This window comes from Xiphophorus maculatus, chromosome 9, assembly GCF_002775205.1.
Source record: "Xiphophorus maculatus strain JP 163 A chromosome 9, X_maculatus-5.0-male, whole genome shotgun sequence".
NCBI lineage: Eukaryota > Metazoa > Chordata > Actinopteri > Cyprinodontiformes > Poeciliidae > Xiphophorus > Xiphophorus maculatus.
The window spans coordinates 21279805-21300075 of record NC_036451.1 but is presented as its reverse complement, the minus strand read 5'-3'; the positions used below and the strand labels follow the sequence as shown (position 1 = coordinate 21300075).

Sequence of the window (20271 nt, the reverse complement as noted above, 5' to 3'; positions counted from 1 at the left end):
AAATCCCACTTTTTTTATCACACCATTTTAATTATTCTCACTTCTAAATATAAAACCTTGCATCATATACGTTGACCTTTTACGTGCTTATCTGGTGGCCTGTCTGCATGATGACCCCTTTGTGGAATATTGGTACATTTCGTCCTTCAAAGACAAACCAACAGACTGATCTGAGTTATTTCTGCAGCTCATGTACAAGGAAGAGGAAATATCTTGAGGTAACATCAATAAGATGAAGCTCAGCGATAGCTTTCCGTGTACTTCTGTGTATATTCATATAAATAAATGTATTGCATGTATAGATAAGAACACACAAGTTAATATTTATTCCTTAAAGGCTTTTGAATGAATGTTTAAAGTAATAAATACAGTGTACTTAAACCTGTTTTTATGTAAATACATGTAGAACGATCAGTAGGTTCTAAGCTACAATCAATTTTTTTAGTTCAGACTTTTTAAATTTTTCTTTGGCTTTTACTAAAGTTTATGTTACACCATTTAATGATGTGATTCTTAACTTTTTTTATTTGTAAGTTAGCATCAATAGATCATGGATATAAAGAATAGATAAATAAAACAGCTGGGTTTTTCAGTACAACTTTTTCTGACAGAAAGCATAGAGCAATTTGAGAGCCAAATGCTTCACTGCATTTACACATAAATCTTAAAAAAAAAAACTAACATATTTTCTTTAATTTAGCACAATTACTCCTTTTATCTCATATTACTGTCAGCATAGTGTTAACTATAGCACACTGATTCTCATACGAAAAATGAAGAAAAAATAATAATCTAAAGGATCACTAAAATTATGAGTAGTTTTAAAATAAGTGTGCGTATTGCACATAATACATTTTTTGTCTTTCTGCTCTAGGTATGAAGTAAACTGAGCTGATATTAGCTGTTCACTTAATCCGGCTCTCTGCTCAGGCCGCCACCACGCAGCGAAATGTTCATTTGTTTCTTAAGCAATACAGTAAATGGTAGCAGCCTTCACCGACTCACCTCAGCAACATGTGGGGGAGGGGAGCTGCTGCGACACTTTACGCTCCGACCAGCAGAAGAAAACTGGTCACTCTGGTACTTCCATTAAACCTCGTCGGGATCACAAATCCTTTAGCAAATTACACAAAAAATAATAACATGACTTTTTTTCCACTTAGATAAGTTTTATTTAATTATTAGGAAAGTAAGTGTTGGTTTTACTCAATGTTGAGTAAACTGATCTAATTTTGAAAACATTGTAAGGAAAATGACGCTGTAGCTTTTCTAGCAGCTTTGAGGTTTTCCAAACAGAGCAGCTTCCTGAAACGTGAGCCGTGTGTCACAGAACCGTCGGTCCGTTTTTATTCTGCTTGGCGACGTCCTCATCCTGAATAATGTCCCTTTTATCACCATCCCTCCTTTTGACTGATGCAGTGGAAAAATTCCCTGTATGACTGTACATTTCCTGCAGAGGTAATGGCTGCCATCTGTCCTGACCCGACACTCCACATCATCAGTATCTGGGAACACGGGCTGGTTTCCTTCAGCCAGACGCCTTGAGATGACACCAAATAAACGTTTGGACATCTTTTCTAATGCAGATTCATCATCCATGACCTCTACAACCCACTGAAAGCTTTTCATTTGTCCCCCTGTGGGTGTTTTTAATGGGCTTTTCAGGACGATTGGCTTCAGACGTTTTCTTCCCGTTCACCTTTTCCTTTTTATGTTGTGTATTTTCTATTCTCAAGGAATCTTGATTTGAGCTTTCAGTCCCAAAGATTCAATATCTTCCGTGGTCTTACAATCTTCCCCTGATAGATTTTAAATAAAAAATAAAAAAATCAAACTTCAATAATTGTTTAAAATACATGTTTAAGCTGTTAGGAAGTTTACGTTGGAGAACGAAACATTGGTGCCAGATGGGATGATGGCACAGAGGAGAAATGTAAAAAAAAAAAATGCAAATTACAACTTCTACAAACCAAATGTAGTGCTGTTCTTCACTTAAATGATAAATAGTTGAGAACAATTAAAGAAAATACTGTCAAGACTTTAATTTTAAAGTAGTTTGCATACTTAATATGTGCAACACAGGTATTGCCTTACTGATCATAGTTCCTCAGATTTTTGCCGCTTAAATTTTTGCCAACTTTAGTCCAAATAGTTCTCTTTAAATGCAGACTATTTATTTTATCCCAGAGCTGCAGCTAATGAGTATTTGACAGTCAATAAATCAGTCAAAATATTAAATTAGTAGCTGATTAGCCAGGGATTTAAATCCAGCCCAGATTTCTGCAGCAGCTGCACCTTCTGATATGAATACATTATCAAAAACTCCCACAAATTAAAATGACTCTTCAAATGTAAATTGGACAAATCAAAAATGTAGACCACCTTGGGTTAGGTAACGCCGACTAACTACGTCGATGAGAAAGTGGATAATATTTTTTTAATGAATAATAACAAGAAGAGAAATTGGCTTCAATTAATCAGAACTCAATCAGTCTCTCTTTGAGCATGTTGTGAATCTGTGACTCGGTTCAGGCCTCTTCTCTTCCGCTTCCCACCGGCCCACATTCAGCCCGCTTTCAAAGCTTCCTGGAAACACCTCTGCTCAGCAGTAAAATGATTTTGAATTTCCCGAAGGATTAGGGCTATATTTACTAACCAGGTGACTTCTGAAGGCAACTGATTGCATTGGATTTAATTAGGAGAATCACAGACGAGGACTGGCTCCATATTCATGCCTCACTTTAAATTTCAAGTAGTGGACATAATTTTAAAGTTGCAATATTAAGTCAAAACTTTCTTGAACTTTACATCATGTTACGTTATTTCCTCATCAAAGTCATATTTTTGAGAGTTGCCTTGATTGTTCCAGGCATGTTTGAGAAATCTAATCTCCTGTGGCAAATATTCAGCTGTGCCTGCGTGGGACCTAGTCCCACCTTTAGAGACAAAGTTCTTCCTTGGTTTTCAAGATTCCCTCACTCAGTTCCTTCAGATTAGCCAGGAGCAATTAGCAAACACCTTATGGAAGTGCGCATCTCCTGAGCTCATTATGCAAGCTACCTCTCTGTGATGACTTCCTGAAGGCATCGTTTCAGAAAGAGGAGTTTTTAAAGAGACAGAGGCCCCATTTCATGGCGTTAAATCACATAGTCAAAGTTCTTTTTAAGTCATATTTGACATCATTTTTATAACAACTGAAGTTAACATGGTAACTTGATTGTGCTATAAAATGATGTGGCTGGAAAACGCATCCATCCTTTTAATTCCCCTCAGTTACACATCACTTTGTGCTGGTTCACTGAATAAAATCCCAGTAAAAACACATTGTAGTCTTGGGGGCTTGGGGGGGAAAATTAATCATTTTTGCTAACCACTTACTAAAACAGTCTGAATATTAAACCTTAAAGAGAACAAAAACACAGAGCTGAAGTGTGGAGTAAAAGTAAAATAATAATAATAAAAGAAACAGGGCAGAGTGTTTATTGGTTCTCAGTCTTCACACCAGGCAGCGCATCACTCAGAGGAGAGGTCACAGCGCTCGCCACGGCCACAACACAAGTAGACAGAGACACACGGAGTCAGCTGAAGGTCAAGCCGTCGTAGCCGTTCTTGGTAAACAGTGAATGAAACCCGACAGGTGGCACAGAGTCACATTGGTTCAAAGAATAAACTAACACTTCCTCGGGGTCGAACGCTTTTGCTCGACTGAACTCAGGTTAGCGACGCAAAGCGGGTAATACGGTGGAAGCTGTGCGTGTGCAGAGAGTATGGTCAGTTTAAAGGAAACAGTCTGGTGAAGCAGAGAAAAGTAAAGCCTGGTGCTTTAAGCTCTAAAGGGAGACCAATACTTGCAGTTTCTACTCCTACACAAAACAAAAATGGATCTCATGTCAATGTCGGCTCAGTATCTACCACTGAAACATCCCAAAATTAATTCAACGCGTTTCCATTATGTTGACCATACGCTGTACAGAAGTGAATAATAATAATAAACAATGTAAACCCAGGTAACAGTGAGGGGAAAACGTCACAAAAAGTGCTTGTCATGATCATTAAACTCAAATTCACAGATAACCCATAAAGCACTTATTTGCTCTGGTATAAAACTCAGTTACATAGGTTGTAATTTCATTTATCATTGTCAATTAGCATCAGATAAAGCAAATGCAAAGAAAGGAAAGGTGATCGCTGTCAGGATGGGGATCCGTTCCCCCAGCTACTTTGCTCCACAGTCCTCTCTGCAGATTCTCACATCCTTCGCTTTGATTCTCATGCAGTCACCCGGTGCCCACCGGCGCCGTCCGGTTAGGAAAACGGCCTCCAGCGTCCCCAGGGTTAAATACACTTTAACCTTCTTTGTCTCTTCGGGCCAAACCCCCGGCCGGGCCCGTCTCCACAGTTTGTGGCACTGTCCCTCTAAGCAGTCCCTTGTTCTGATCCGGTTCAGTTCCCACTTCCGAGTCCGCCTTTTCTTCACACGTCCAGCGCAAAGCAAGCCGGCGTGGAGCCGTAGCGTCAGCCGTTAGTCACACGGATGATCGGGTAAACTGGCCGCCCGCCGCCCCCCACCACTGCTCAGCAGTGGCAGGCCGCCTCACCTGGCTTTGATTACATTGCGTTTAAAAAAAAAAATAATAGAGAAGTATGAACAGGCTCTCTCCCTCACACACACACTTGCAGAGACACATTACACATGCCTTTCTTTGGCTTCCTCATTCATTCTTCCACAGGTTTGTCCACCATAACATCTCTTTTTCTCTCATTTGTTTTCCTAACCTGATCCTGTCCATCTACATAATGTCTGACCTAAACAAAAGTGGCTCTTTTGAACCATTAAACTGTACAGTATGCTGGGCTAAAGGACAGATTTTCTACATCGGGGTGTGTGTCTGTGACGTTGGGGATCACCTCAGAGATGAAGGACAGGAGGTAAGAGTTAGTTCTGAGATTTGCCTCCCATTAACCACCTGCTCTGCTCCAGCACTGTACCTCAGAGACAGGCCACACATGTGCCTGTGCACAAATCAGCTCCTACTAGTACGGTACAGCGGGCAGAGTGAAGGGGTTAGGCTGTATAAACATACTGGTGCATCGAAATAAATTACTATTCCACTGAAAATGTGGCTTACTTCAGTAATTCAGTGACGTATAACTCATATTATATAGATTTATTATAAACAGGGCGATAAGTGGCAAGGTTTTATTTCTGTTAATTTGAACAAATGTAGCTAATGGAAAAGGTTACTGCTCAGGTCGGGTAAGCCACACAAAGTTGCTGCTAAAGAAGCTGGTCGTTCACTTGAGTATCCAGGCAGATTAAGGAAGGTTTAGTGGAAGGAAAAGATGCCCATTCAAGAGTTTGGAAGTGATTCCGAAGGAGTGCCTGACTTTATGTTACAATTTCAATTGAAATAAGCTAACTTTTTGACAATTTTACAATTTACTGAGATGCACCAGTACAATGTAAACAAACACCTGTTCATAAAATGATTTGCTATTTCTGAATATCACTCCGCCCTCCTCTCCTCTACCAGGTTCTGCTCGTGAATCACGGAAGGATTTCTGCGGCCCACAGACTTTAGCTGATAACCCTTCAATGCCTCGTCAACCAGAGGGGGGAAAAGAAAAAAAAGCAGTGAGGCTGACATCACTTGGCACTAATCGCCACCTATGAGGCTTCCTTTTTTCCACCCAAGGCGCCACTTCGTTAGGAGCCTAAAACTGAGCCGGGATTAGTTGAAGCGGACAAGCAAAATTGATTTTTTTTTTTTTTCTGAAAATTTCCCACATCAATAATAAAGGATTCAAAGAAAATATTCCAAAAGTAGAAAAGAAAACAAACAAAAAAAAAAACAACAAAGAAAACATTCGTATGTAACAGACAAACCTACGTTGCTGGGCAACAGTAATACTGTGAGCTGCACCATCCCTCTCTCCCAGAAGAAAAAAACACAACAAAAAAACTAAAACAACAAAAACATATACCGAACAACACAGAAAATAATAATAATAATAAAAAAAAAAAAACAGCCTAAAAACAGACTCTGTATGGCTCCGGGTAGCTTCGAGTGTCTGCTCCAGAACGGAGGCTCCAACAAACCAAATGGGCCAGAGGGGAGCAGAGGAGATAAAATCACGAGTCATTAGTTCTTGTTTCTTTCCCTCCTGGACTTTTCACAGCTTCAAGTCTTTAGTGTTTTGAATGCGCGAGTCCAGGAAACGCAGCATTTCCTCTCTGGTGAAAACATTGGAATAATAATAATAATTAAAAAAAAACGACAACAAACAAACTGGAAAGCATCCGTCCAACCACGAACTTAGCTTAGATTCTGGGTTTATCGTACCACTGTGGACCACAGACGAGATTTCTGAAAAATCCAAAGAAGCTCCGCCCGCCCTGATGCAGTTGTACAAACATCTAGTAAATTCAGTAAATGACAGAAAAACAAGGGCAAGTTCTCCACTAAAAACTGTACACACTCAGGAAAGGAGGGAATTGTTCCTGCAGAAGCTGGAGCCCTTACGTTCAACACCGGTGTGAAAACAGAACGTTGCGTGTGTGTTTCTCTGTGTGTGTGATCCAAGTAATCGTTAAGCAAAAACAAGCAACTAAAACTGTAACATTCAAGCAGAAATGGCTCTGGAGCGTGTTCTGACCGAATGTGAGCTGGAAGAAGACGTGATTAAAATGAGCTCGCCTCTTCAGAAAGAATACTAATGAAGCTGCAGATGTTGACGTCGGGGTGGGTGTGTGTGTGTGGTGGGTGGGGGAGAGAAGTGTCAGGGCTCCGCTGGAGTGCTGAACAAAAGACACGGAGAGCGAGTGGGAGTCGGGAGAAGTGGTGCAGGTCCTTGTTCAGTGGTCAGCACATCCAAAGCAGTCGCTTGTCTCCACACAGACCTGCGCTCACACACACAGACACAACTAGGAACTCTGGTTAAGGCAGTAGTGGCAGGTGAGGCTGCGGTGAGGTCGGAGGGGGGTGAGAGTCGGTCTGTCGGGGCTCATGGCAGTGAAAGCTTCCACTTCCTCGTCCTCCTCGCTTCCGTTTCCTCAACCCTCTCTTCTCACCGTCCGCTCACTCAAATGACATCAGATTGGCTGGCACCTGCATTAAGAAACAATAATTTACAGAATGCACGCAGTGCGTTTGTGTGCATCTGTGACCCTTATGGTGTGTGGGTTTTTTTTCTTTTCTTTCTTTTTACCTGTTGCCTATTGCTCTGACAGGCAGCACTAAGATGTTTGAACCAGAGCAAAGCGTTCATCCTGTTTCCTGCCTGGTACTTGTAGGTGTTACCTAGGCAACAGAGAGAGAGAAAAAAAAAATAGGGTGAAAAGAGGAGCGCCTCGCTTCCACCAGCGCTCTCAGTGGTCTGCAAAGACGGCTGAAGTGCTGCTCGACTTTCAGGGTCCCAGTAAAATGAAAGCAAAGCGACAGTGGATGCTACTCTCATGAGGAATGCCAGATTTGGAAACTTTATATGAATTTGTCCTCCTAAAGAAAATCCAGTTTGACCGATTTTTGCCAAAAGTTCCCTAAATTGTACAGATGCCTATAAAAAGAATTCACCCCCCTTGGATGTTTTACACTTTTATTGGTTTTACAAATCGGCACGTTTATTTGCTGTGAAATCAGATTTCGCTTTGACATTTTTATTTTTTTTTGTCAAAAAAACCCCCTAATTTTGTCGATTCTAATTATTTTTAAAAGCAATAACAAAAGGGTAAAAGGGGATGAATACTTTTTACATGCACCTGACATATAGACTCGGGAAGTTCTTTGTTAATAAGTAATTTAACTATGTTTTAGATTAATATGTCTCATTTCGCTTTGAGGGAAGCAAATCCAGTAAGCAGACTACAACACAAGACATTGTAGGTGAAGACAAATTATCCTCACAGCCACAGCTGGCCATAACTGAAATAACATAAACATCAAAGTAGCTGAGGTCGTATTTTTAGTGCACGAGTCTCACCTTGCTCAGAGTCGGTCAGCAAGAAGACGTCAGGATGTTCTGGATCGTCGGCCATCATGGCCATGAGACCCACCACACACACGCTCTTGCTGGACGTGGACTTAAACTGAGAGGAGGACAAATAAAATGGACACAGTTAGTTTTTGCACAATGTGTCAAAATGTTTTGCATGGAGCAGGAGATCAGAAGCCGACATCCTCCATAAAATCACTTCTGGATGAGAATAAAAACATAGTACTATGACTGCATCAGGAAAAAAAGGGGAAACTCCATGACTAGTGTTTGCATTTTTTAAACAGTCGTCGTAGGTTCTAGATATTTAAGGGTAGATATCTTAAAATTAGGACCAAACACTAAGTAAGTAACACATTTAACATTACGTGCTTTAAGTGAAAACACTTCTATTTGTCAAATATGATTTTATCCATTATACAAAGTGGAGCTACAACTCTGGTGATCAGTCTATTGAGAGTTTACGTTTAATTACATAAAGAAACCCTTTCTAGCTTCACTTTGAGCTTTTCTTAAGGAAAATTGTAAAACTTGTTTTTGTTTTTTTAAAACTCAAATGCTTTAAAATGCATAAATATAAATATTTGCACTTACTCATGACAGTAAATGTGACTTTTTATTTCTCGCTGTATAGATCACGGGATAATGTCCGACATTAACTAAGGCTGCGGCAGCCGTTTAGTACAAATAAGAACATTTTCGATAATTTTTGAGAAAAATCTGGAATAAATCCCCAATTATTAGTGCAAAAAAGTGCACGGATTTGTTGGTTTTGCGTGAATTTCCATAATAATTCTGAAGAAACTGTAGGGACTGATTGATATAATTTGGCAGTAAACAGACAGAAACTGCACTGATTTTATTGATAACATAATATTCTGCAGGAATAAATCACAATTAATGTTTAGGCTAGAATCTAGAGGGCCAAATAAAAAGCTACGGCAGGCCGGATTTGGCCTATGAGCCTCGAGTTTGACTTGTGCTCCAAAGGTTCTCCTTAGAGAAAATGCTAAAAAGAAGTTGGATGTATACAGGAGAATGATTTACTATACACATTATTGGGATACACAGTTTGTGAGGACTCCTGCTAAACTATTCAGCCATAATAAATGAGATGCAGGTAGGTTTTTTTTCCTGTATGCTCTCTCTCATTTCTCTACTTTCCTAAAAGCCACTTATTAACAGAGGAAGCCTCTAAAAGCTCAAACTGAAGTGGAAGAATTACTGACAAAAGCTTTGTGTGAAGCCACTTACACACGGCTCCTATTATCTTCTGTGGACAAACTACGACCGGTCACTTCACACGAACCCAACAGCCTCTGGACATCTTGTCCCCTCGGCTGTTCCCTTCTCCAACCTTTCGGTTTTACTGAATCTTTTCTTCCTTCAAATTACCGAGCAGAACGATCCAGTGCATCACACAACATCTCGTTAAACAGCTTAAAAAGAAAAAAAGAGGATGTAGCTTTTTGCCTTTGTTTTCTGTTAACAAGGACAAGCAAAGTGTTTTTCTCTGAGTTCATCGGGTAATTAAGCTGTTTTTAGAGGCAAGTAATGACCATCATGTGTTCACTCCTTATAAAATACACAGACGCTTTTGGAGCATTCCTCTCACAACTGCAGCTCATATGGAGAACGAGACACTGTGAGTCTCTGTGTTCTGTTTGATGCCCTTGTCTGCCAAAACAACTAAAACAACCTTGGGCAGCGCTCTCCAAAGCGCAAGCGATGACTGAAGGTTTCAGTATGACTTACATGCTTCCTCTCTGTGGCCTTCAGGGACTTGGCAGGGTAGTAGTAAAGCTGAGTTCCACAAAGCGCGACCCAGTATTTGGTCCAAGATGCCACCTGGACGCACAAAGACATATTAAAATGAACCCAACAGTGAATAAGTAGCCTCACTTTTTTTAAATCAATAGAGAAAGCACAAAAAAAATACGTGTGCTCAGAAATATATGTAAAAGAAAAGTAACCCGAAAATTATTCGTTTTGATGATTAAAAAGACATTTTTGCAAAAATAATTTCATACATTTTCAAAGCATGAAAATTTTAAAGATGTCTTTCTTCCAGATAAATTTTGCAAGTAAAAGTTTTGAATAGATTAGATGAACTAAAGCACATACAAAGTGCTCCCGTATACATCATTTCTGTTTTTTGTGACTTAAATGTTTCTCAGATAAAGATGACTGGAGCAAATACGAAACACTTTTCAGATGAAGATTTCACTTATAAAGGGAGAAACGCAGCAATCCAAACCAACCTGATTCTACGTGCCACTTAACATATCTTCAGCCATTTAAATATGATAACTAGCCATCAGTGTGTGAAAATGTAAATTAAGAAAGGTGTTGTAGTAAGAGACAGTTCGTCTTTAATAAGACTGTGGGGAAAGTTTGGCTCACTCTTCAGCCATATTGAAGAGTTTGCCAGGACAACAAGCTGTTAAAGTTAATCGTTTTATCTTAACAAGTCCAGGCTTCAACTAAGCTTCTCGAAAAATTTATTTTTGGTACATGAATCATTGTTCTGCTGGCCCAGGCCTACTTGTGCCTAATGTCACAAACTGATGGACAAACCTTCTCTTGTAAGATCTTCTGCTAAACAGGAAGATCACTGTTTAGCAGTAACTCCATTGATTATTGATTACCACTCATCCAACAACAGAAGTAGAAAACAATCCCTGAAATCTGCTGCCAACACCATGATTCTCTGAGTAATTTTGTAATCCGGTCAATCACCGTAGCCATATAAATTACTCTGTTTATTCTCTGCTCTTAAATCTCTTTGTGCTGCTTTAGATATCTTTTCCTACTTTGTTTTGTCAAATTGGTCCTGTTCAAGTAATTTTTTTCCCAGCAGGTTTGCCAATAATCAGGCCTGGATACTGCAAGTGAAGCTGGAGCACAAAAAAAAAAAAAAAAAGTCATGGAGGTTTATGTATTTTCCAAAAGTGCCAGGCTGATTTAGAAGGATTTATCCCTTTACAGTCATAATCTGATGCTTATCTATGTCATGCATTAAAATCTGTTTTATGATCTGATATGTTTAAGTGTAACAGACATGCAAAACCAGAAAAAAACACCTGATATATTTTCATAGTGTTGCACAGGAAGCAGAGGCATTCAGCAGATCATATTCTTCCTGCACCCATTTTACACATCCGTTCTACACTACCCAGGTGTTTCTGTATCAAGTTTTTAAATATAAAAAGCACACGGATGCACACTGCATGCTCCTGATTTAAATAAGCGTATCGGCATGTTCTCACGGTTGGTTTCTTGCCCTCTTTGAGCACGGTCTTCCGTCTCAGCACCCCTTGGACGGTGACGGCTCCGGGATAAAGGTGAACGGCAAGTTCCTCCGACTCAGCCGAGCTGCAACAGAACAGAGCCAGACATCACACGCCGTATAAACAAAGTCCCATGCATCGCCATGCAGAGCAATGAACCAGAATAAAATCGGAGAGAGACCAACAATAAAAGCAGAAACAATCTGCACAGCTACCTTTAATCCCGCCTGTGCGGAACTGTAACGTTTTTATGGAACATTTTTCTGTCCGCCTTTGACAGAACTGATATTTCACAGATATAAATCTTAACGCTGCCGTTTGCGGAGGCAGGAAAAGACGCGGGGAAGGTGGTGTGCAGATTGTGTCTGTCTGGAGGATCCGAGCAGGAAACTCAGTGAAGAAGGCTGACAGATAAAGAGAACCACAGGCTTAAATATTCACCCTACAAGAAAAATATATGGAAGCAGAAAGCAGCCGTCCCCACTTTATAATATTATTGTTACTATAAGTAGTTTTGTTATGTCATATTGACAGATTCTAAGCACATGATGAAAAATATATGGTGAGGTTCGTCTTTAATTCAGTTTAATTCGTTAACCCTTGTTTGCTCTCTAGAGCTTTCCAGGGTTCCTACAGCTCATGTCATAGCTTCCAAAGTTCCCAGTCTCATTATTCATTGTGAAACAAAACTGTGAAGTTCACCGTGAACTTTTGGACAGATACATACAGACAGAGCGCGAGCTAGGTAGCAAGATAGACAGTCATCCATCTATCTCTCTAGCTGTCTATCCAGTTAGCTAGCTAAATTCCAGACTTTTTCCATATACATAACTAGCTACCTATTTTTCATATTTTCCCAGTCAGAGTAAGAAACCAGCCTCTTTGTGGCAACACCTGCAGATAGCTATGATGATGCATTTAGGGACTTATCATAAACTACGTAACTCATAAACTTGTTATAAAAACTTTATTTTTTTATTGCTAACAGATAATTTCACTGTAATCCAGCTAAAAATGTCCAAGATTTAACAATGTGATGTTTGATTATTTTGGATCACCACCACAGGACAGCCTACTGATGTTATGGGCAAATTATTTAACTTTGTGCATCCATGTTTTTAAATCTTAAACATAAGTTTTAAGCATAACTGGATCTTTGTACTTCTCAGGATTTATTTGTATAGACAGATGTGTGTTTTTGATTGCTGACTTGGAGATTTCAGTCAACGCTTTCACAACCAGATTAATTCTGCTATACATTTTAAAGCCATCTGCAGTGACGTTTTCTGACAGCAACACGAGATGAATCTTTTATAGCCAATTTAGTGTGAATGATGTAGTTTACTGGCTGTAATTAAATGCACCGTCACGGCTAGTCTGTATTTGTAGAAACATAACGCTCTGCGGAAGAGCAAACATGTCGACACCATGAACAGATGAACAGAAGGGGAGGATCAACAATTTGTCATTTTTTTTGGACTAAAACATTGATCTCCAGACAAACATCTTATCATGAAAAAACTTATTTCCTTTCAACATGAAAAATACGTTATTTTCCAACAATGAGATCCCAAGAAAAGCACACAAAAAAATAACAGCATTGACGGCCGGTTTCTGCTTCCGTAGAAATGTCTTCACTGATTCTCTTCGTTTCTCCATCAGCAATCAAGATCTACTTTGTGTCCATTAATATGAGGAGCGCAGGGTGTCTGCAGGGATTCATTATGGCTCCAAGCTGTAGAATACTTTGGAATTACATGAAGAGCTAAAGTTTACAGTCTAGAAAGATCAGAATTGACACATAAGATGTCTCCCACCCCCCTATCTAAAGCTTTAAAGTAATTTATTACCAGATAATATATACATAATTGTTCAACCTAGGAGTGGGCGATGTGACAGAAATATCAACACCATCGATTTACCGCAAATTCACTATCATGATTTTCACTCAATTTTCCAAAAAAAAAAAACAACATTTAAAGCTTTCAAGTGGAAGAACTTTAAATTTTTTTTTTTTTTAAATTCATCCATTTGTGCAATTTTGCCAACTTCCATCAACCACGACTCAAACTGAAAAAGCACTCAGCCTCAGACTGTAGAGCCAAACTCAAAGCCTGCATTTTAATTAAAAAGGCATCAACACCACTTAGGTAAATCTCACTGCAACTGTTTATAGCCGGTTTTATGAATCCAAAGCTGAAAGCTGCTTTAAGCTGCAATGGACAGAATTGCCTCACACAGGGTCTAACACTGTGCTGTTTAAAAAAAGTATTGAACCCCTCACAGATTTCTTTGGTTTTTGCTTTTGGTCAAACTGAAATGTTTCAATTAATCAAACGGATATTAATATCAGACAACAGTGACACAAAACGCAGTTTTCAAATTATGATTTAAGTTATTAGGGAGGGGGGAAAAAAGCTGTCCATACCAATATGACCCTAAATAAGAAAGTTATTGCTGTGTTGTTTTTTGAGATGCTTTAGTTACTTTATGTTGTCAGACAGGTTCATTTTAGATGATTTCATAACAGTGTTCAAGGCCAGGTCAATTTGATCATTATTTTTTCTTCCTAAGATATGGAATCATAACTATAAATCTGGTTTTTTTGCACTTACTCACATTTGATACTTCATATTTATATAAATATGAAACAGGGTTGAGCAATATGGGCTTAGAATTTTATCTTGATATTTTGTGGTGCTATTGTGAAACCGGTAACAATGTTTTATAACTATAGATTATTTCTCTTTTAGGTAACTGTATGGCTGTGAACGCATCATTCATAGCACCGCAAACAATTTGTGTTCTTGAAAGCATTTCCTTTTCAAACAGGCTTCTTCAGGACACCACTCAGTTAAAGCAGTGTGATTTATATCACTAAGCTGCACACAGCAACAGCGTTTAACCACATTTTCAAATTTACTGATATTTATTGAAGCTTTCGTGGAACAGTGGAGAAAATAACAAAAAAAACCCCATTTCTGATAATAATGTCAGTTATATATGTTTTTTTTTTAAACATCGCTAATTGGAATTTTTCAACAATGAAATCAAAAAACTTTCTACAATTGATCAACAATACGATAAATGCCCACCCCCTAGTAAGATATGACATTGTATTTACTTTGACATTAAAACTGGTTTGACAAATAACAAAAAAGAAAAATCTGTAAGAATTAAAATATTTTTCACAGCACTAAATATAATCAAACGTTTATTGGCATTTATTTCCAAGTTGTTGTCATTACAAAGGGAGAAAAAGATCCCAGATTCCATCTACAAATTGTATCATATTCTCTGTTTTATAGCAGTTTTCTTATTAATTTCTCTACTGCTGTAATCAGGCCAGATTTGGCAGCTAAAATGTTTTAAAAACATTATCACATCGCCCACTCCTACTTTAAGCTGCAGCTCTAGTCATCCTTTCTGTTCAAAGCTATCGGAGGCCCACACCTCCATTTTAACCCCCCACCATGTGTGTGTGAGTGACAGACATGCAAGAACAAGAAAATCTAAGAAAAGCCGCAGTTAGAATACAGAACAACAGCAGCAAAAAGACAGGAACCTGCAGCCCCGAAGAGAACCTCTTCTCTGTGTCCCACCAACACCCGGCACTATCACCCCAAACCCCCAGATTATGCCTCAACTCTACACCGGCTAAGCACCAGCACGCAGCGGCTCGGCAGCGAATGAAGCGTGCGGGAAACAAAAAACAAACAAACAAACAAAAAAAAACAAACAAAAAGGCTGAGAGAGATTTTTGGATCAGATGGAAGTTGGTTCTGGTCGAGGTGGGTGTACCTGCTGGGCCTCAGGACTCCTCTGTACGGGATGCGGGCCACACGGGTCACTGGGCCCAGAGAGTGATAGAACCGAGTCCTGTTCAGAAATTGGATAAGATAGGACAGGATAGGATACGGGGCACGGGTCACTGTTAATCTGTGTGTGGGTTTTTGTTTTTTTCCCCCGTTCAAACTGCACAGGTTAGCTCTGAATGAGGAGTGGTCAGTTAGTTGGAGGATTTAAAAATGGATGTGAGGTACTTTAAAAACAAAACAAAAACAATGGTGCTTTGGGAAAAGAGGTTAGGATGATTCTTCAGGCTTTTAAAATGTTATTCCCGATCAGGTCAGTGTGGCTCCGTACGTTTCACACGCGCGCACACAAGGGGGCATTAGTAAAAAGATTTATCGAAGCACAGAAATGCATTTTTAGGCTGCTGGACAAGCAGTAGCGTCTGCATATCGTCGCTCGTTTTTGAGAGCAGGAGTGGCGGGATGAGGCGTGACGGCCTGAAAGCAAACGCTGGGATTGTTTAAAAGATTTATTGCAGTTTATTTGCACAGGCTTCTTTTAAAAAAAAAAAAAAAAAAAAAAAAAAAAAACAGACATGTGATCACAGCGATGACAGTGTTTTATGATCTGCACGGTAACCTGCAGAAATGGGATGCGTTACCTCTCAAAAGCTGGCCAAGACATCTCTTCACTGAGCTCGGAGCCCTCACTGCTCCCTGTACCGGGGACAGAAACCATAAGGTGAATGTCACCGTGATGCAACCTGGCTACCGCTGTGGCTTTTTCATCAAGGTTACGGAGGCTTCAGTCTCACCGAGTGAAATGCCACTGGACAGAGTTGAGCTCTCTGCCTGTCCCCTGCTGGGACTGTGGCTCTCCAACACACTGTCATCCAGCAGATGACGGGAGCCAGCGTTGGGAAATGTGGCGCTTTTAAACTCTACTGTGTTCATCTTATGGATAAAACTGAGGAGACACAACACAGCAGAGAGGAGGGACATAAAGGGAGCTGACAGCACTGCTGTAGGATAGAAGAAAAATTAAAAAAAACCTTCGCTTCTCGCTTTCTAGCTAACTTAAAGCCATGATTGAGGGGGAGCTTAGGGCGTGGGAAATTAATAAATGAATGAATAACATAAATACGTGAATGAATAAATGGATGAAAGAATCGATGAGTGAAGACAAAAGTCAGACTGACTTGTAGCCCAGGCTGTGGCACTTCCTGTGTCCGTAGGGCAGCAGGTTCCTGGGGGACGGAGGAGTGGCGGGGACGTCGGCCGCTACGGAACCCTTACGACCGCAGAGAGGGGAGGACGACGCTTCCTGACCTGTTAAAAAAAATGAAAATACACATAAATTGAAAATTACAAAAGTCGAAGAGAGATCCAATAATTCTGACTTACCAACAAGATCCTCTTTGGAGGCGTTGGCTCGAGGGGTGCTGGTGCCTGGCTCGATCTTCTGAGACAACCTGCGTGAAAACTGTGAAGTTAGGCGCTTTCTTTAAATTAAAAATGAGATGAATAGTGATTGTCGTTGCAATAACAGAGAGCTGGAAACCAAATCAGATTAGCACTGTGAAGCATTTTGGTGCCTCAGTGGAAGAAAGTTGTTTCAGTTAAATAACCAGCATAACGAGGGAAGATTAAAAAAGGCATAACTTTTTTTGGGAGGAAAGCATGATACTGCCACCACCGTGTCTGGGATGGTGCTCAGGGTTGTTCGTGGAAACTCCTTCTCAAATATGTCTTTCAATGAATATGTCACATATAAGCATAGTAGAATGTGTTGAAGTCATTTAAGAGTATTTTTATCGCAAAACTGTTCTTGATTCTACATGAACAGTTCCTTGAAACACCACAAATATAAATATATTAAAAGCATCTGATGTGTGGCTTGCTTAAAAATACAAGTAGCTCTTATGGAGACTTGAAAACCCCTGAGATGTCCCTCTTAGAGGAACTTTGCCAATTCAGTGTTGTTTTTTTTCCCTTTTTATCTTTTCTGATTATACCCAAATAAATTTTGGGTCTTTATTGTCACAGTCCAGTTGTTTTAAACTTTTAAGTGTTTGTAGATGTGACTAAATTTAGGTAAATAGTTCATTTTGTGTCTCATGGAGATTTCCACACATGATGCACATGTCCTTTTGTCTTTCCTATTGTTAACAGTAGAGGTGTATGACATGGCTATATCTCAACAAAACAGAAACAGAAACATTAGCTAGAAACTAATGTAAAAAGTTGCAGTTTTAATTCAATTTTTTTGGTGCTTAATAAGTGAGCGACTTAAGTGTGTCTTACTTGTAATTTTCATCCTCCACAAACTTCTGCAGCTCCTCGATGTACCTGACAGAGTTCAAATACTTCTGGATGTGAGGCAACACTGGGATATCTGAGAGAGAAGACACATTCATGCACCAGAGCTGAAACATGAGTGAATTAATTCAATTTACAACAAAACAATCAAAAAAACCTCAAGATTCTGGTCTTAAGAGCCGGCAAAGGAATGGACGCACTCACCCAAAAAGCTACAATTTCCAGACTACTTCCTCTTTTAATCCAAAAATACTGATTTAAAACAATGATTTCTTTTTCTTTTCTTCTTTATTTCTCATTTAGGAATAGTTCAAAAGTTGTGCTATGCCAGTATTTGTTTCAATATTGACGGTGTTCACCCTATGGGATTTTATGGAATAAAAAACTCGCTGAACTATAAGAGGTAACGTCACAGTCTTCCCTCTTAGGGAACAGGAAATGAAGCGAAGAGATTGCGATTCTCGTTCCTCGTCTTTTTACCCCCTCTTTATTTTATTTTTTATCCTTAGTGTTTTGAATCAGCTTTCATCATGAAAAATATTTACATTTTTAAATTTAAAAAAATGCATAATGTCCACTTTAATGGATATGAAGGTGTCTTAATTTTCTCTAAACAACATATTAATTTAAAACTGCCAATAGTTGTTAAATGACATGAGATATCTATGTGCTGTTATCTATAGTTATGTATTACAAAATATTAACAAAATAGTCCTCAATTGATCCGACTGCTGGATATTCTGGCTCAGAGAAATCAACTGTGAACATCAGTGGGTATCCAGTAGGGGGCAGCGTACAGGGCGGCTAATATCTAATGCCTAATCAAGTAGCTTACAGTCCCAGTATAACCAGTAGGGTTGCATAAGGTTTGAACATTTAATGTCCAAAGGTAGTTAAATTTAAAGGGATTTTTTTAAGTATTCAAATTTGGAAGCTTTCCATGAGAATTCATTTATTTAAAGACACTGGATCATATTAAAACATTTTTGTTTGTCCTAGGTTAGTAAGGTCAACATCTGTTGTTACTATTGTTTTTAGTCTTTATTACTGTACAGAGTCTGAGTGTCTTGAAAAGCACTTTATAAATAAAATGTCTGATTATTATTATCATTATTATTATTATATGTAAAAAATGTGAATCTTATAAAATCTGCAAAATTTTATTTAACGTATGTAGTTCATAAACCAAAATGTGTTTAGAATAAGTCTTGAGCTCTGAACTACAGCTATAGAGAATGTAGGGGGCATGGCCTCAATACCTCAGCAGTCAGCAGTGCGAGATGATCGTCTCATTTAAGAAAAGCATCTATATTCAAGGCTAAATACAGAAAATCTTGCTTGTTTTTTCTGACAACTGTCTTGTGAAACAGATCTTCCCTGACTGTAAACTGCCACATTAAATCGTTTTAAATTCCAAGTTTATCGCAGTTTATTTCCAAACAAATCCATTCTAATTCCTGTGAATTTCAGTTAATCTTCTTTGAAAGTTTCAAACGTTTTGAACACGGCTGAAATATTGCCACCCCATCTACAATCAACACCCACACGCATCGAAGAAAACTACGTCCGTGAGCGCGTCTCACCGTAGGTGCAAGATCTCTGCAGGTCCGATATGATTCGGAGGATGTTGTTCATCAGGTTGGACCGCTGCTCGTTCTCCAATATGCTGCCTGTGGACGGGTAGGCCGAGTCGATGTAGGTCAGGTCGGACAGGTACATCCCTGGAAGGAGGAGGAGGAAGAAGAGATGTTTTATTGGGAGAGCAGAGCTCAGATCAATGGGTAAGCCCGGACGAGACGACGGAGTAAAATATCTCTAGGTTCACTCATTCAGGTGGGATGTGTTCGGTGTAAAACCAGCAGGCATCTTCAGACTATTTGAGTCTACATGTGTTAGATGACCACAAACAAAGCAGCTTTTTGAACAGGCGTTGCTCCAGTATAAGCAGACAATGACAGATCTTGTTTTTTTGGCAGTCACTCAGAGCGAAAGTTAAAGGTTTATTACATAAATGATGACTTTAGGGGACAAACGCGGGAGCTGCTTCCCGCCACGCTGGGAGATCCATGAACGATGAGCACATTTCAGGAGCAGTCTGATGGGGGACGTTTTTCTTACCCTCTTGTCTTACTCAATGGCTCTTTCACACGCCAGGCCAGAGATTGAATGCAGATGTGCAAAGTTTATCACTTAGCAGATGAGAAGAAATCTTTCAGCTGTTTATCCTCCTCGAGAACAGAGCCGTTCTCAGATGGTTGGACAAGCTAATGGCCGAAGTCCAGGACCAGAAACCAAAACAAAGATGTGTAGGAAAGGTTAAGTGGAAGAAGAAAAATGTTTTTTTGTGCATCAGGTTTTTCTACAACATGGCTGAAAACATGACGATGTCAGCGTTTCATATCAGTCGATAGCCAATTATTTAATTGTTTTGGTTTTTAATATCTGAAATACCTCATATCTAGTTTCACTCCATGCTGTTGTTTTTATTTTTAAGCAAGTTTTTATTTCATTTATGAGGCAATAAATAAAATAAACCTTAAACTGCCTCGGCGCATGTTACTCAGCAGGTTGTTGCTAGGCAACCAAAGAGTGAGCGAGTTCGTTGATGCTACCAGCCTTGATCAGCTGGCTGTGAGGCTAAAGTCTGTCCACTGCCTGCACGCCGCAGAATGCTGAGCGGTTCTGGATCAGTGGAATTATTGAACATTTTATCAGATGCATCATCTATTGACATTGATCAGTTGTCTATCGCAACTTAAATTGTTATTGATTTATTGTCCAGTCCTACAACAACCCATTGAGGGCAAATGGGAAATGTTGCAGAACAAGCTCTGCTTGCATGAGACCCATTTAGAACTTGTTTGCATACAATGTTT

General features: G+C 39.4%; 1 protein-coding gene across 7 annotated transcripts in view; it reads right to left on the bottom strand.

Annotated features, from left to right (window-relative positions):
• Positions 1–3457: 3457 nt before the first annotated feature.
• Positions 3458–20271, bottom strand: part of ralgps2 (Ral GEF with PH domain and SH3 binding motif 2) — an 88622-nt gene continuing 71808 nt past the window's right edge. For 3 of the 7 annotated variants that reach the window (XM_005795558.2, XM_023338903.1, XM_023338904.1), the window contains exons 10-21: positions 18979–19116; positions 17381–17471; positions 16481–16548; positions 16276–16405; positions 15892–16043; positions 15739–15793; positions 15084–15161; positions 11262–11367; positions 9748–9840; positions 7981–8086; positions 7210–7301; positions 3458–7109 (exon numbers count right to left, since the gene is read on the bottom strand). In XM_005795558.2, coding sequence (XP_005795615.1) covers positions 7080–7109; positions 7210–7301; positions 7981–8086; positions 9748–9840; positions 11262–11367; positions 15084–15161; positions 15739–15793; positions 15892–16043; positions 16276–16405; positions 16481–16548; positions 17381–17471; positions 18979–19116 — 1139 coding nt within the window. In that variant the 3' untranslated portion in view covers positions 3458–7079. Of the gene's footprint in view, positions 7110–7209; positions 7302–7980; positions 8087–9747; positions 9841–11261; positions 11368–15083; positions 15162–15738; positions 16044–16275; positions 16406–16480; positions 16549–17380; positions 17472–18978; positions 19117–20271 lie in introns of those variants that run through there. The other 4 variants (XM_023338905.1, XM_023338906.1, XM_005795559.2 and 1 more) reach the window with 4 other exon arrangements.